The 13,561-nt window shown below is 42.2% G+C and overlaps 1 protein-coding gene across 1 annotated transcript in view; it reads left to right on the top strand.

Annotated features, from left to right (window-relative positions):
* Positions 1-13,561, top strand: part of KCNU1 (potassium calcium-activated channel subfamily U member 1) — a 152,901-nt gene that overhangs the window by 123,321 nt on the left and 16,019 nt on the right. Inside the window, exons 20-22 of the mRNA XM_044933170.2 lie at positions 2,019-2,115; positions 5,670-5,894; positions 7,225-7,411. Coding sequence (XP_044789105.2) covers positions 2,019-2,115; positions 5,670-5,894; positions 7,225-7,411 — 509 coding nt within the window. The remainder of the gene's footprint in view (positions 1-2,018; positions 2,116-5,669; positions 5,895-7,224; positions 7,412-13,561) is intronic.

Below are 13,561 nucleotides of genomic sequence, written 5' to 3'. Positions count from 1 at the left end.
CTAACCCATCAGCACAAAGAGAAATAGGTCATATTACTCTATGGATGAAGAGTAGAATCTCACAGGACAATGCTGTCTTAAGCTACTGGTTACCAGGGCTGAACCCATAGTGTGCCATGGTACAGTATGTTGGAAAAGGCATCGTAACAGACGTGTTTAAATAAGTATAGGTAGTTAAGTAAATAGTAACATTTCTGTGGTCAAAGAAGTGCGTGAAACACTGAATTATACAAATTTCAAATGATATCTCTTTTGCAAGACTTTTCAGAACCTTTCATATGCTAAGGTGTGGGGTAAATTTCAAAGAGGAGTTACTGTTCTCAAAATTTGTTTGCCTCCAGAAAACATGTCTTAGGGACTTCTTCAGTTGCTCACATTATGGAATATTTTGGAAAAGGTAATTGTGTTAGAATAGGGCTGACTAATACTGTGGTAGCAACCAAGAAACCTTAGCGGCTTAGCACAACCCATATTTCTTGTTCATGCTACATGTCCAACACGGGCCAGGAAGGCAAGGAATCAGCTCCACATCGTCACTCATATACTCAGGCTGGTCATCTCTGCAACGGGTTAGGAGGAGGTATGGAGGCTCACCTGAGGACTTCTCCCTATGTCAACCATCACTGCTCACATGTCATTGGCCAGAACGAATCACATGGCCTCACCTAACCTGTCCATCTGCTAAGGCAGGAAAGGAGAATGGGAAATTGTGAATACCAGTCATCTCAACCTCATCAGTATATTCAAGTGTCAGGTTTCAGTCTGTTAGCTCTTTGAATTTTATCCGTGAACTAAGGGGTAAAGTCTCTGAAAGAGACAGAAATGCTCAGCAGATATTTCAAATGCTTCCCGATTCCTCAGCCCCATAAAGCCTGCAGGAGCCCCGTGACTCGTTCTGGCCAGTGAAATGTGAGGTACAATGGCTGGTTGACTTGGGCCAAGGCAGTTAAATGCCTGAGCCTGACTCTCTCATCTCTTTCTCTTCTCTTACCTTGATGACAAAGGAGGACGTGAGTTCCAGGGGGGCATGCCAATCAATTTAATATGGTAGATCCTCTTTCCCTTTAGGACGCTGAGTGACTGTGTGGAGCAGAGACACCTGTTCACCTCAGTAAAATGAATAGTGTGTGTGAGAAATAACCCGTGTTGGATTAAGCCCTTGGGATTTTGAGGTTGTTTCTGCAGCCTGTGCCTGGATTCTCTCAACTTGAATAGTCCTTTCTAATCCAAACCTCTCGGTGATCCTTTTAGGGTGTCCTTTCTTCTCTCACAGGCACATATTCCTCGGGATGGGAGTGGAATTTTTCTAAGCTTCCTCCAGCCTTTTTGGTGACTGACTCTATGGCATGACAAGTGTTGTGGCTAACTGCAGTGTGGGGCGATCATATGGAAGGGTTTGCCAAGACTTAGACCAAGGTTTGAGCAAGTTTTAGTCAAATGCAGGCCAGTGAGATGCAAGCTGTAAAGGATGAAAAATGCATTTAATGAGTAAGAATGTTTCAACCAGGACCCATAAGAAAAGAGCTAGACAGGAGAGGAGAATAAAACAGGCGAAGGAGAGAGATATAGCACTCATGACTGGATCTCCTAACCCTTTAAGTTCTAGATTTGGGTACACAAAACATCTCTCATGATCTCTCCCAAACAGCAGTAGCATCAAAACAGTAACAAAACTAAGGGCAAAACTTAAGCAGACATAACTACCTTTAGAACACCTCTAATCTAAGGTAAAAAGAGAGACTGGTATGTCACACACACACACACACACACACACACACACGTACGTGCACACAATTCTTGTTGGCTTTTGCCCCAACGTGCTTAATATGCCTTCGGCTTTGAAGACATGACCCCTTGCTGTCCTTCAGACATGAATCTTTATTCTGGAGTCTCACAGACCTAAGGTTGCTTTCCCTGTGTTATTCACTTTGGGCTCAGGGCTCAACGAGTTTGGTATCAGGCATTGTTAACCAGAGCCCCGAGTGTTCCCAGGCTAACTGTCCCTTCTCCACATTTAGGACTTTTTTCTGCGAAACGGAAGAGGAGTCTGACCGCCTTGATAGCAGCGGCATGTTTCACTGGTGCAGAGCCACTCCTTTGAACAAGATGATTCTGGTAGGTGACCTGGCGCCAAATCTCAGATAGAATTGAGCTCCTCTTAGGGTAGACGGTGTCCTCCTGCTAGTCATAAGCACCTGCCCTTTCTCTTTGTAAACTGTGCATTTTGAAGGAAAAATACAGCCTCACGAGCCATCTAAATGTATGCAGGGTAACAGATGGGGCATTTGACAACAACCTTGTGGGTAATATGCCAGGGTTTAAAACACGTTAGCTCAGATTCTTCAACCACTTTCTCCTTCCTTTAATAGTTCAGCTGAGTCAGTTATTCAGAAAAATGTTCTCCTGAAACTTTGCTGTTTTGCTAGTAAATCTGGTTAATTTACATGTACCAGGGGGAACATACTGTTTACAAGAACTCTGCAGTCTTTCTTTTTTTAAAAGTAGATAAATGTTTCCTTAATTTATTGTTTTCAAAGTTGGGATTTTTTTTAAGTATTTTTTCTTAAAGCTGGTTATACGTATACTGAATGTATTAGCCAAGGATGTAGCTCTGTAGTGCTTGGTCCTCCCACACCACACAGCATGGGTGAATCCGTATAGATGTAGAATTCTGTCCTTGACTCTGTCCTCCCAAGGAGACACACTAACTCAGTTCAGTGAAATGCCAGCAACCAAGATGTAAACACCTCAGATCCTAATCCCAGGCTCTGACACCCACTTTCTCGATCTCCATCTATTCTCAGAGTTAGAAACTCAAGTACAATCGCAGTGGTTTACTTTCAAGCAGTAGCTGGTAAATTTAACCAACAAAAGGTTATTTTTTTTTTCATTTAAAATAAGCTAATAAAAGATTACTTACATGTTGTAAGAACCCTGTATAATTTGTTCAGCTATGACTAATTGATAACTATATATTTTTCTTGCTTTCCAAAAGTAGTTTAGTTCACTTTTTTCTGTTACACACACACACACACACACACACACACACACACACGCAATCCTTGTGCTCAGTGCCAATGTCCTGACAAAATACGTTCCAGTTCTTGTAAAAAGCATAATCAATCATTTGATCAGAAGCACAAAGTTGTCAGACCTGTCATATCAACTGGAAAACTATTAGGACTGCCGAAGCTCGTCATTTTAGAAAGTATGTCTTATTTTAAATGAAACAAATATCCGTTGAGCAGGAAGGCAAACATGTTTTCAGTGGGAGGGACATCTTTAGAAAGGTTGGGAGGTGACTGCAGATGGAAGCATTCAAGAGACCAAGAGATGGAAATAGCAGATGTTTCTTTATCCCCTGTTTAGTAAGTCCCCAGATAGCTTGCTGAGAGATGTCCCCTTATGGCACTCGATGTGAAATATAACTGAGTCTTCTGCTGAATTTAGAAGGGCTTCTAGTTTAAGAGGTTCTAAGAGTTTTGAAACTGTGATCATAGAGGAGAAATGTATAGGTTGCAAATTTCCGGCCAACTTTGAACTTGGTTCGATTTGCAGAAAAGTAACAACTTGGAGCAAATAGTGCACTCCCCTCTTTCCTACCGAAGCCACCATCTTTCTCAGTGGGAAGTCAGTTTTGTGCCACAGTTCCCTAGAGAAATTGCCTTGCTAGCTGTGCCCGTTAATGCCCTATGCCATGTATCTTGTTCCTAATTGTTTAGTTCTACTCAGAAGAGCAATTTCTGGACTTCAGAGCTGTTCCATTAAATACTGTTAGAGGCATCATTATTCAAGTTAAAACTAATCAGATTAGCCAGAGACAATTATTTAATGGATTTGGTTAAGATTCATATCACTCTCTAGAAAGGATCTCCAGACGAGTAGCTTCGTGTCCCCTCACGGGGCCATTCCCTTCAGAAGGAGTATTTCCCAGTCTATGCTAATAGAACAAACTCTAATTGTTGAGATGTCAGATGTGACTTATCTATCCTGTTAAATTTCAGCAGCCCCTGTTTCACAGAAGCTTGTGCTTTAACCAGCGATGGACTGGCATAAGGATGAATGATACATCCCTTTGAAATATTTTGAGTTTTCATCTACTCAGGAATGTAAAACACTCTCAAGCAGGAACAGCTTATCAATGCATTTAGCAAGTTCTCTACCAGTTTCCAAGAGTCCTTCTCTGAAAATCTAGGAATTCAGTGTGATTCAGATTGGATTAAATAGTTATTGAAAACAGTTAAAGACAGAAGTACTGAAATTTCAACCTATTATCCCATTTCCACAACAGAATTAACTTTTATTTTTAAATGATTTAAATGTAAAGAAATTGGGGGTTAGAAAGGCTAGCTAGCTAGTTTATGGTCATACATGAATGACAACCAGAATACAAAATCAGTGCTTTTTCTACCTGTCCCAGCACCATGAGAGACGACATTGACTCATTCCCTGAAATCAATCACAGAGACTTAAAATGTTTCTTACAGAAATATTCCTTTAAAAAATATTCCTTTCAATAAAAGCGACTTACTGTTTTTAAAAGTCTCTGTGAATGTGGGAGAAACCTGATCTAAATATCCATCACATACATTGTTTTGTCTTCAGCTTAAAAGTGTAGGAGAGATGCTAAAAATCGGCCATGCTGATAAGATTCTGAGGACATAGTCAGATGATTGAGATGAAATAGAATGTTTGTAACCTTTTATTTTGTGCATTTTTCATGATAACTTTCCTCAACTCTGGAGTTCTCTTGAATCCATTCAGTGTAGCAGGTGGAACCACATGAAGTTGCCAATAGTCAACCATTTTTGACCCAGAAGAAGGCAATTTCACATGGTTCAAACTAATATATGTGTTTTCATATGTATGAAAATCCACCGAAAACTGCATCATACTGTACAATGTGGTGTAATTTTCAAGATTCACTAGAAATCATAAGTTTAGCAACAGGATTTGGGATGTTTTAAGTTTTCAGGGAGTTGTACAATAGTGTGTGTGTGTGTGTGTGTGTTAGTTGCTCAGTCACGTCTGACTCTTTGCAACCCCGTAGACGGTAGCCAGCTAGGTTCCCACGTCCATGGAATTCTCCAGATAAGACTACTGGAATGGGTTGCCATTCCCTTCTCTAGGGGATCTTCCCGACCCAGGGATCAAACTCAGATCTCCTGTATTGCAAGCAGATTCTTTACCATCTGAGCTACCAGGGAAGCCCACCATAGCATGCTGCTGCTGCTGCTAAGTCGCTTCAGTCGTGTCTGACTCTGTGCGACCCCAAGCCCACCAGGCTCCCCCATGCCTGGGATTCTCCAGGCAAGAACACTGGAGCACATATATGAGGCTAAAAACATGTAATGAAAATGAGAGCTATTTTCCCCGTTTGGTTCAGTGGTTTCACAACTTGAGGAATGATACCAATCTGAGTTTTCACGGAGGCACTCCAAGCTAATATAAAACTGGAAAAAGTGAAATAAGCAGGAACACCAGGAAAAGATATAAAGTATAATTGTCCATGTTCCATGTTATTAGGAGAAGTTGCAGAATCTGATTACCGTTATGAAAGTGCTAGTGTTAATATACCTGGAAGAGTTGGAATGTGGGGAAGGAGCCTTCTTTAAGGGACTGTCATCTTGTTTCTAAAAATGACCAGAGTCTGGCCTGCTTGTGCTTAGAAACGAACTGACAAGGCAAAATACGAGTTTCGGGACCACATTGTAGCATGTATCTTTGGAGATGCCCACTCAACACTGATGGGACTTCGGAATTTCGTAATGCCATTGAGAGCTAGCAACTATACCCGTCAGGAGCTGAAGGACATTGTGTTCGTTGGGTCTCTGGATTACCTGCAGAGAGAATGGCGATTTATCCGGAATTTTCCCCAGATATACATTCTGCCTGTAAGTGTCACAGTAAGGAATAGTGAATGGTTATAGTGATTATAATAATAACATTATATTATTATATATTATATATATATTACTATAATACTAGTTAAGATTAATCATGATACTAATAATACATCAATAATGTATTGTACAGTATTTTATACAATTATACAGTGCTTACTGGTGCCAGAAATGGTTTGAAGCAGGTTGCACATACTAATTCACTTAACCCTCCAAATAACCCCATAGTATACATTTTAAAGATGCTGAACTGTAGGCACAGAGAAAGGAAGTTACCTATCCAAGTTTACACAGTGGTAAGTAGCTGGACTAGGATTTAAATCGACATATTTTCATGTTTATATTAATGACCATGTGTGTGGCCTTTATGTAAAGAGTTTCTCTGCATTTCTGAATCTGTTTCTGACGTAGTGTCTACACCTGAGCTGATCCTAGCCAGCCTTCCTAGGCTGTGCTCTGCAAACTCGTCTTTTATGGAACACATAATGCCATGTGGTCCTTGATAGATGTATGAAAAGGAGGAATTCTGAGAAATGAGTCCATTAGGCCCCTGTGGCACTGTGGGTTGTATTTGTCTTTGCTCTGAACCAACATAGATCTGTATCTCATTATAGGCCACCATTTTCCTGAATTAAAATATACATAGGCAGTGTGAGATGCACCAAAGCGTTTGATTTTTCAAGAAATGCTATCAATATATCAGAAATATTCTTTAAAAGCAGTTGTCTCAGGAAGCAAGTTGTATTGCTTTTAAAAAAGTCACCCTAAAATTCCCTGCACCACCTCAGTCTGTAGAAAGGGAGGAAAGAAAATGACCAGAAGTCTCCAGATTCAGCTGGTGTCAGGAACCACCAGTAACTGCATCTCAGCCACCTAACGGTGGGACCAGATGTCTCCCTATTTCTCCACCAAAGGAGCAACTGCCACTTCACTAATTAATCCAGGTTCCAGGTGGGGCCACCTACAAGCAACATTGTGAGGATGCAGAGGTGACCTTTCGATCTTTAGATGTGATGTTTTCCTCACCACTGTTATCCTTAGTTGTTGTCGTTCAGTCGCTCAGTTGTGACTCACTCTTTGCGACGCCATGGACTGCAGCACACCAGGCTTCCCTGTCCTTCATTATCTCTGGGCATTTGCTCAAGTTCATGTCCATTGAATTGACAATGCCATCCAACCATCTCATCCTCTGTCGCCCCCTTCTCCTCCCACTCGAGTCATCTAGGTGACTCGATGCCAGCTTTGGTTCAGAAGCTTGCATCATCCCCAGTGCACCAGCGCCATCTGAGAAGTGTCCTCTCACCCAATTTTCTCTCCTTAGGGATCTGCGCTCTATTCCGTAGACCTCCACGCGGTCAACATAGAGGAGTGCTCCATGTGTGCTGTCTTATCCTCCTCCTGTAAGTCACCCAGTAGCCCGACTTTGGTGGACACAGAGCCCATCATGGCCACGCTCAACATCAGATACCTGCGAATTAGCTGCTCGGCCCGGACACCCTCAGGACCACGTAAGGACCACACCCCAATAGAAAGGGGCTGGAGAGGATAGGATGAGGAAAGAGAGTCAGCTCCTCTCTAAAAAACGCTCATGATGGGGAGGAGGAGAAATGGAGCCAGATGGCTTGGAAAATCCCATCCAGCTCTGAATTCTGTACTAGGATTAGTGGTTAGTGGACAGTTCAATCCTGGGGAACCCTAGTCCAGTGAAAAGTGACGTTCATCTCCTAACTGGAATGCGCCTAACACTGTTTTCTCATATTAAGGAAAATCATGGAGTCGTAAGTGCTATTTATTGTTATGAATCAATTATCAGTGAACATGGCCATTGGTATTTCATTATTGTTAATAACAAGTATTATTATTGCCAGTTAGTTCTTGTTGGAGCTAGTAGATGTTCAAGTTACTATTCTTAGTTTTGTGCTTGGAGAGAATGAAGCCTAATTCTCTTTCAGTCTTCAAGATACGTTCACTACATGAATTTTTAGAAGATTAGCACTAAAGTCCTTTCCAATTTCTATAAACTAAAAGTGTCACATTTCAGCTTCAGGTTGGGAAGAGATGGTGAGAAGTGGGGAAATCGCTTCAGGATGGGGTTTGCGTCTCTTCCTCCTTTGTACTCCTCTCAGTACAATTATGGTCATTCTGTAGATGCCTGAAGTGAAAGTTGTTCAGTTGTGTCCAACTCTTTGTGACCCCTTGGACTGTACAGTCCATGGAATTCTCCAGGCCAGAATACTGGAGTGGGTAGCCTTTCCCTTCTTCAGGGGCTCTTCCCAACCCAGGGATCGAACCCAGGTCTCCCGCATTGCAGGCGGATTTTTATCAGCTGAGCCACCAGGGAAGCCCTTGTGAAGCATCTGTGGATGCGTAACACGCACTTATTAAATCAAAGTAAGTGGGCCAGTAGGTGGACTGTGAGGAGTTTTCATGCATCTCATTTACCCAAAATGTGCTTCAGGTATATTCCTGTGGCAGACTTGTGGCTTTCCTTCTCCCCGAATTGGTGAAAGGCTTAGCTATCAGTCCATTTCTAAAAATTGATGACTAGCCACTTAATATGAAAATATTATGGTGAATAATTTTCAGTATTTAGAGCAGATTCTCAATTCATGAAGTGAACACAACCCTTGATTGGAGGCGCCTCCCCACCCCAGATCCAACTGTTTCCCTTGGGGATGTGGATGCTTCATATTAAGATAGGGCACTCCATCCTCCAACCATGTGGCTTGCTGACCACAGCTGTCCTACTTCACATGGATCTTGAAGAGGGCAGACAGTCCAGCCTTCACAAAGCTTTCATGGTCATGACAGTAGATGGACATGTTCACGAGTGAAATCAGGAAACCAAAAGACCACTCTCTGACTCCTAGTACTGTTGCTAGGAAGGAAAATGGAGGGCTCTTGGGACAAAGGAATAAATGAATAATCTCATCAAATCTTTGGTGGGTGAATTAAGTCAGCTACTGCATAGACCTGCACCACACAGCCAAACACCACTCAACCTAAACCGGAGTTTCAGGGATTTTTGTTAAGTGAAATAATAGCAAAGCAGTTCCTGAATATCAAACCACATTGAAAATCCTCACTAAGAAAATGTGAGCCATACCTTTGCTGAGCTAATCTGGAGATGCATACAAATGACATTGTGTTCTGTATGTGAGTCCTTAGCTTAGCAATTAGGGTACTCAGATTTACACAAAATTTGTATGGTGTGTGTGTGTGTGTGTATCGTGCTTTCAACTTTCTAAAATTGGACAGAGAAGTATTCACTCTGAAGGCAATGTCATCAATATACAAATGAAAACGCTCACTCAGTAACAGCTGGGGGTGGACTGTCATAAGCCACCTAGCTAATCATCGGGTGACTTATCCTTCTATTATTTTTTAATCTTACATCCTATACAGGCTAAACCATATAGAAACCTATGATTTTACTTCTAGTTTCTTTATTATATATCTAGTGATTCTTATCGTCTCATTTACGCATTTATTCATTCAACAAGAATATATTCATTTTGTATGTGTCATATACTCTGCTGTAGGCTAAGTTACCCTTAAAAGAGCAAATGATGGGTTTAGTAGAAAGAGAGAGGGAAAAGAGGGGAAAGGGGTTGGGAGGGAGAAAGAGATGATGAAGGGATGTCAGAGTGTTTGAATCATCATGAGGTATGAGTAGGTGCTCTCCCTAATGACAAAAGGGACAGTTTAGAGAAAAGTATATTGTGTAGACCTTGCTTATTTCCTTGTGTGGTTGTCAATAGACCCATTGTGTGATAAGGAAATAGAGGTCCGGACAGGCTCTCCTGTGCTACCTAAGAGAGGTAGCCAGCAGTAAACTCAGGTTGTGCACACATGGAGATAGCCAAAGACTGTCACTCAGAAACCTCATCAGTTGTTCTGGCATCACAGGAATCTCCCTGGAGTTTGCATAGAGAAATTCCCAACCCTCAGAGAAGCCTGATCAGTTCTCTTAACCATTCTTCCCATTTCATACTAATATTCCCCTTGCACCAGACCAAGCAGGTGGCGATGGGAATTATCACCTCCAAGAACTGAGAGTATAAAGGATTGTGAAATTTCACAATTTCACAATTGTAGAAAGGAGGGAGACAAAGGAAGGGAGGGAGAAAAGCTCTTCCACACTGAGCACCAACATGCATCTAGCATCCTGGCAATTTTCTTTTCCTTCCTCTAAGACAGTGGTTCCCAACCAGGGGCAGTTTTACCCCCATAGGTCAGCTGACAATGTCTGGAGACAGTTTTGGTTATCACAGCTTGGGGGGTGGTGCTGTTGGGTAGAGGTCAGAGATGCTGCTAAATATCCTGCAGTATACAAGTGCGAAATGTCGATAAGATCAAGACTGAGAACTCTTGCTCTGGACATGTCTGCTGAGCCTTTTGTGGCATCAGCGAGCTTTTCCATGTCTTCATGATCATGCCAAAGTTACACATAAAACCTGTCTAGGACCAGCAAGGCTGTTGCATCCAGTGGTCCCCCAGGGGACTTTGGACATGGAAGGACAGAGAGACTGAAGACTCGCTAAAGGACGACATCATGGAAAACTTTAGATTTTTCAGCTGATGCTCTAATTACTGCCCTGTCATGTTACAAGAGCAGGTTGGCAAACCTAGGTACTGAACTAAATAATCTGTGGCATAATCTAAACATATAACGGTAATTAAGTCTGACAACTTAATATGCTACTGAAATTTAAATGTACAGCAGTAATCTACAATTAAGCAATCTTTTGTAATAGCACCCTGCCAGCCTGGAAGATTTCAGGTATAATATTGTGTACTACTAGGTGGCAAAAATATTGACATTAGTAGAATGTACCCAGGCTGTCATCAGATACATATTCAAATTGCCATTCACATTAACCATTACTTTACAAGGAAGGATGGGGTTCAGGCAGAAACTGTTTCTGTGCCCCAGCTGGTGTCAGAAAAGATACTTACACAGTTACGCCAGCTGATGTGGGCACATCTCTATCCAAGAAGAACATTTGCCTCTGAAAGTTGGGATTTTCCAAGCCCTTTTAGAGGGAATTGGAATCAGAAAGTGGAATGTGAAGGAGGATTTCCCCTTGGAGGGAAACTGATCTCAGTGTTTTATTGAAAATGCCAACCCAACCTAGTATATTTTAATAGGACTACAAAGGAGCCCTTAAAAGAGCATGGGCTTTGAAATAAGTACTACTTGGTGTGTAAGAACCCATCCATCCTTTGCAAGCAATATAATCTAGGAAAAGGAGTACGTCAAGGCTGTATATTGTCACCCTGTTTATTTAACTTATATGCAGAGTACATCATGAGAAATGCTGGACTGGAAGAAGCACAAGCTGGAATCAAGATTGCCAGGAGAAATATCAATAACCTCAGATATGCAGATGACACCACCCTTATGGCAGAAAGTGAAGAGGAACTCAAAAGCCTCTTGATGAAAGTGAAAGTGGAGAGTGAAAAAGTTGGCTTAAAGTTCAACATTCAGAAAACGAAGATCATGGCATCTGGTCCCATCACTTCATGGGAAATAGATGGGGAAACAGTGGAAACAGTGTCAGACTTTATTTTTCTGGGCTCCAAAATCACTGCAGATGGTGACTGCAGCCATGAAATTAAAAGACACTTACTCCTTGGAAGGAAAGTTATGACCAACCTAGATAGCATATTCAAAAGCAGAGACATTACTTTGCCAACAAAGTTTCATCTAGTCAAGGCTATGGTTTTTCCTGTGGTCATGTATGGATGTGAGAGTTGGACTGTGAAGATGGCTGAGCGCTGAAGAATTGATGCTTTTGAACTGTGGTGTTGGAGAAGACTCTTGAGAGTCCCTTGGACTGCAAGGAGATCCAACCAGTCCATTCTGAAGGAGATCAGCCCTGGGATTTCTTTGGAAGGAATGATACTAAAGCTGAAACTCCAGTACTTTGGGCACCTCATGCGAAGAGTTGACTCATTGGCAAAGACTCTGATGCTGGGAGGGATTGGGGACAGGAGGAGAAGGGGATGACAGAGGATGAGATGGCTGGATGGCATCACTGACTCGATGGACGTGAGTCTCAGTGAACTCCAGGAGTTGGTGATGGACAGGGAGGCCTGGCGTGCTGCGATTCATGGGGTCGCAAAGAGTCGGACACGACTGAGCGACTGATCTGATCTAATCTGATCTGATAATCTTGGGCAAAGTATATAAACCTTGGGTCAGTTTCCTCGTCTTCAAAGGTGATCTCGCGTGACATAATTTATAGATTCCATGTCACCATTTGATGTCATCATTCTTACTTCCTTGCTGTTTCTACTGTTCACAGCAGCCAGAGGGATTTTTTGAAAGTATTTATTGGATAATAAATTTATCAGTTTCCTCCTTTCAGTCCTATAATGGCGACCCATAACAATTATAGGAAAACCATGTAGGGTCTTGCAGGCCAGTAAGGAGCTTGAACTTCCTCCTCTTTCAGCCTGTTTATACTGGCTCTTTCCTGCCTTTAGTCCCCTCTGGTTGGATGTCTTTTGCTTATCACTCAGGATGGCATTTCAATGTCAGAGAAACCTCTTCACACCCTACGTAAGACCACCTCCCTTGTCAGTCCCGAAAACTTAGGTTTTTTCATAGTGCTCTTCACTATCTGAAAATATTTTGTTTATTGCAAATAATTGCAAATTTATTTGCAAATTGCAAAAAATTTGCAAATATTGCAACACATAGTAATTGAGGAAAGGACTGTTCACAGTTCTAACCTGGAGCCGATACTCCTTAAAGAATCATAGACAGAGGACAGGTAGAAAGGAGATGAGGGTGGAAAGAAGGAAGGAAGAGAGGGAGGGAAGAAGGAAGGAAGGGACATAAAGCAGATGAAATGCCTTGTATGGCTCTGAAAATCAAATAGAATCTCATTTCCCCCAAGCCTCTCTGCATTATGACAATCCCAGAAATTTAAGAAAAAGAGTTGAATGTATTCAGATCCCATCAGCAATAAGATTTCCCAGTGAGTTTGGATATCTGATCTCTAGCCATCAGGCAAACCCTCCTCTTTAATAGCTGTGTGGATGAGGTTTGCCCCAGGGCGTCTGTTTCCGCCCAGAGAGCAAAAGGGTTTTGCTAATGTCCTAAGGCCATTTGCTTCTGGTTCTAACTGTTAACTGCAAGTGTTGCCCCCCCCTCCCCGGCTTCTGTGTTCACCCTAAATCTACTCAGCATTTTGGTGGCAATCAGAAATGTACTCAGCTCTACTCTGCATTAACCAGGAGTGGCCCTTTACTGACTGTTTCTGGGGGAGATGGGAGAGGTGGTAAACACTGCAGAGCTTAGCATTCTATCTGGGAACAAAACCTCCTTCTGGATTTCCCCTTTTCCCGACCTGTCTCAGCGGCCAGCTTCCCTGTGACCACGCCTCAGTCTGTTTCTCAGACTCGCTTACCAAACCAAACTTGTTCATCTCACTCTCCCTCCCCACCACTTCCCTGGCTTGGGAAACAAAAGATTCTCCACATATTTCACCTTCTTCCAAGGCAACAGAGAATCTTGATGACAAGTAGACTGCTAAGTTTCACGATATTTTTTCCCTCTTACATGCATAGTGTTCTCAGTACAGTTCAAGAAAGGTAACGAGCACTTTTTTTGGTTGTTTTGGCTGCACTGGGTCTTAGTTGGGGCA

This window comes from Bubalus bubalis, chromosome 1 (genome assembly GCF_019923935.1).
Source record: "Bubalus bubalis isolate 160015118507 breed Murrah chromosome 1, NDDB_SH_1, whole genome shotgun sequence".
Classification (NCBI taxonomy): domain Eukaryota; kingdom Metazoa; phylum Chordata; class Mammalia; order Artiodactyla; family Bovidae; genus Bubalus; species Bubalus bubalis.
Note: the sequence above shows the minus strand (reverse complement) of the source record. Positions and strands in the feature narration are given on the sequence as shown.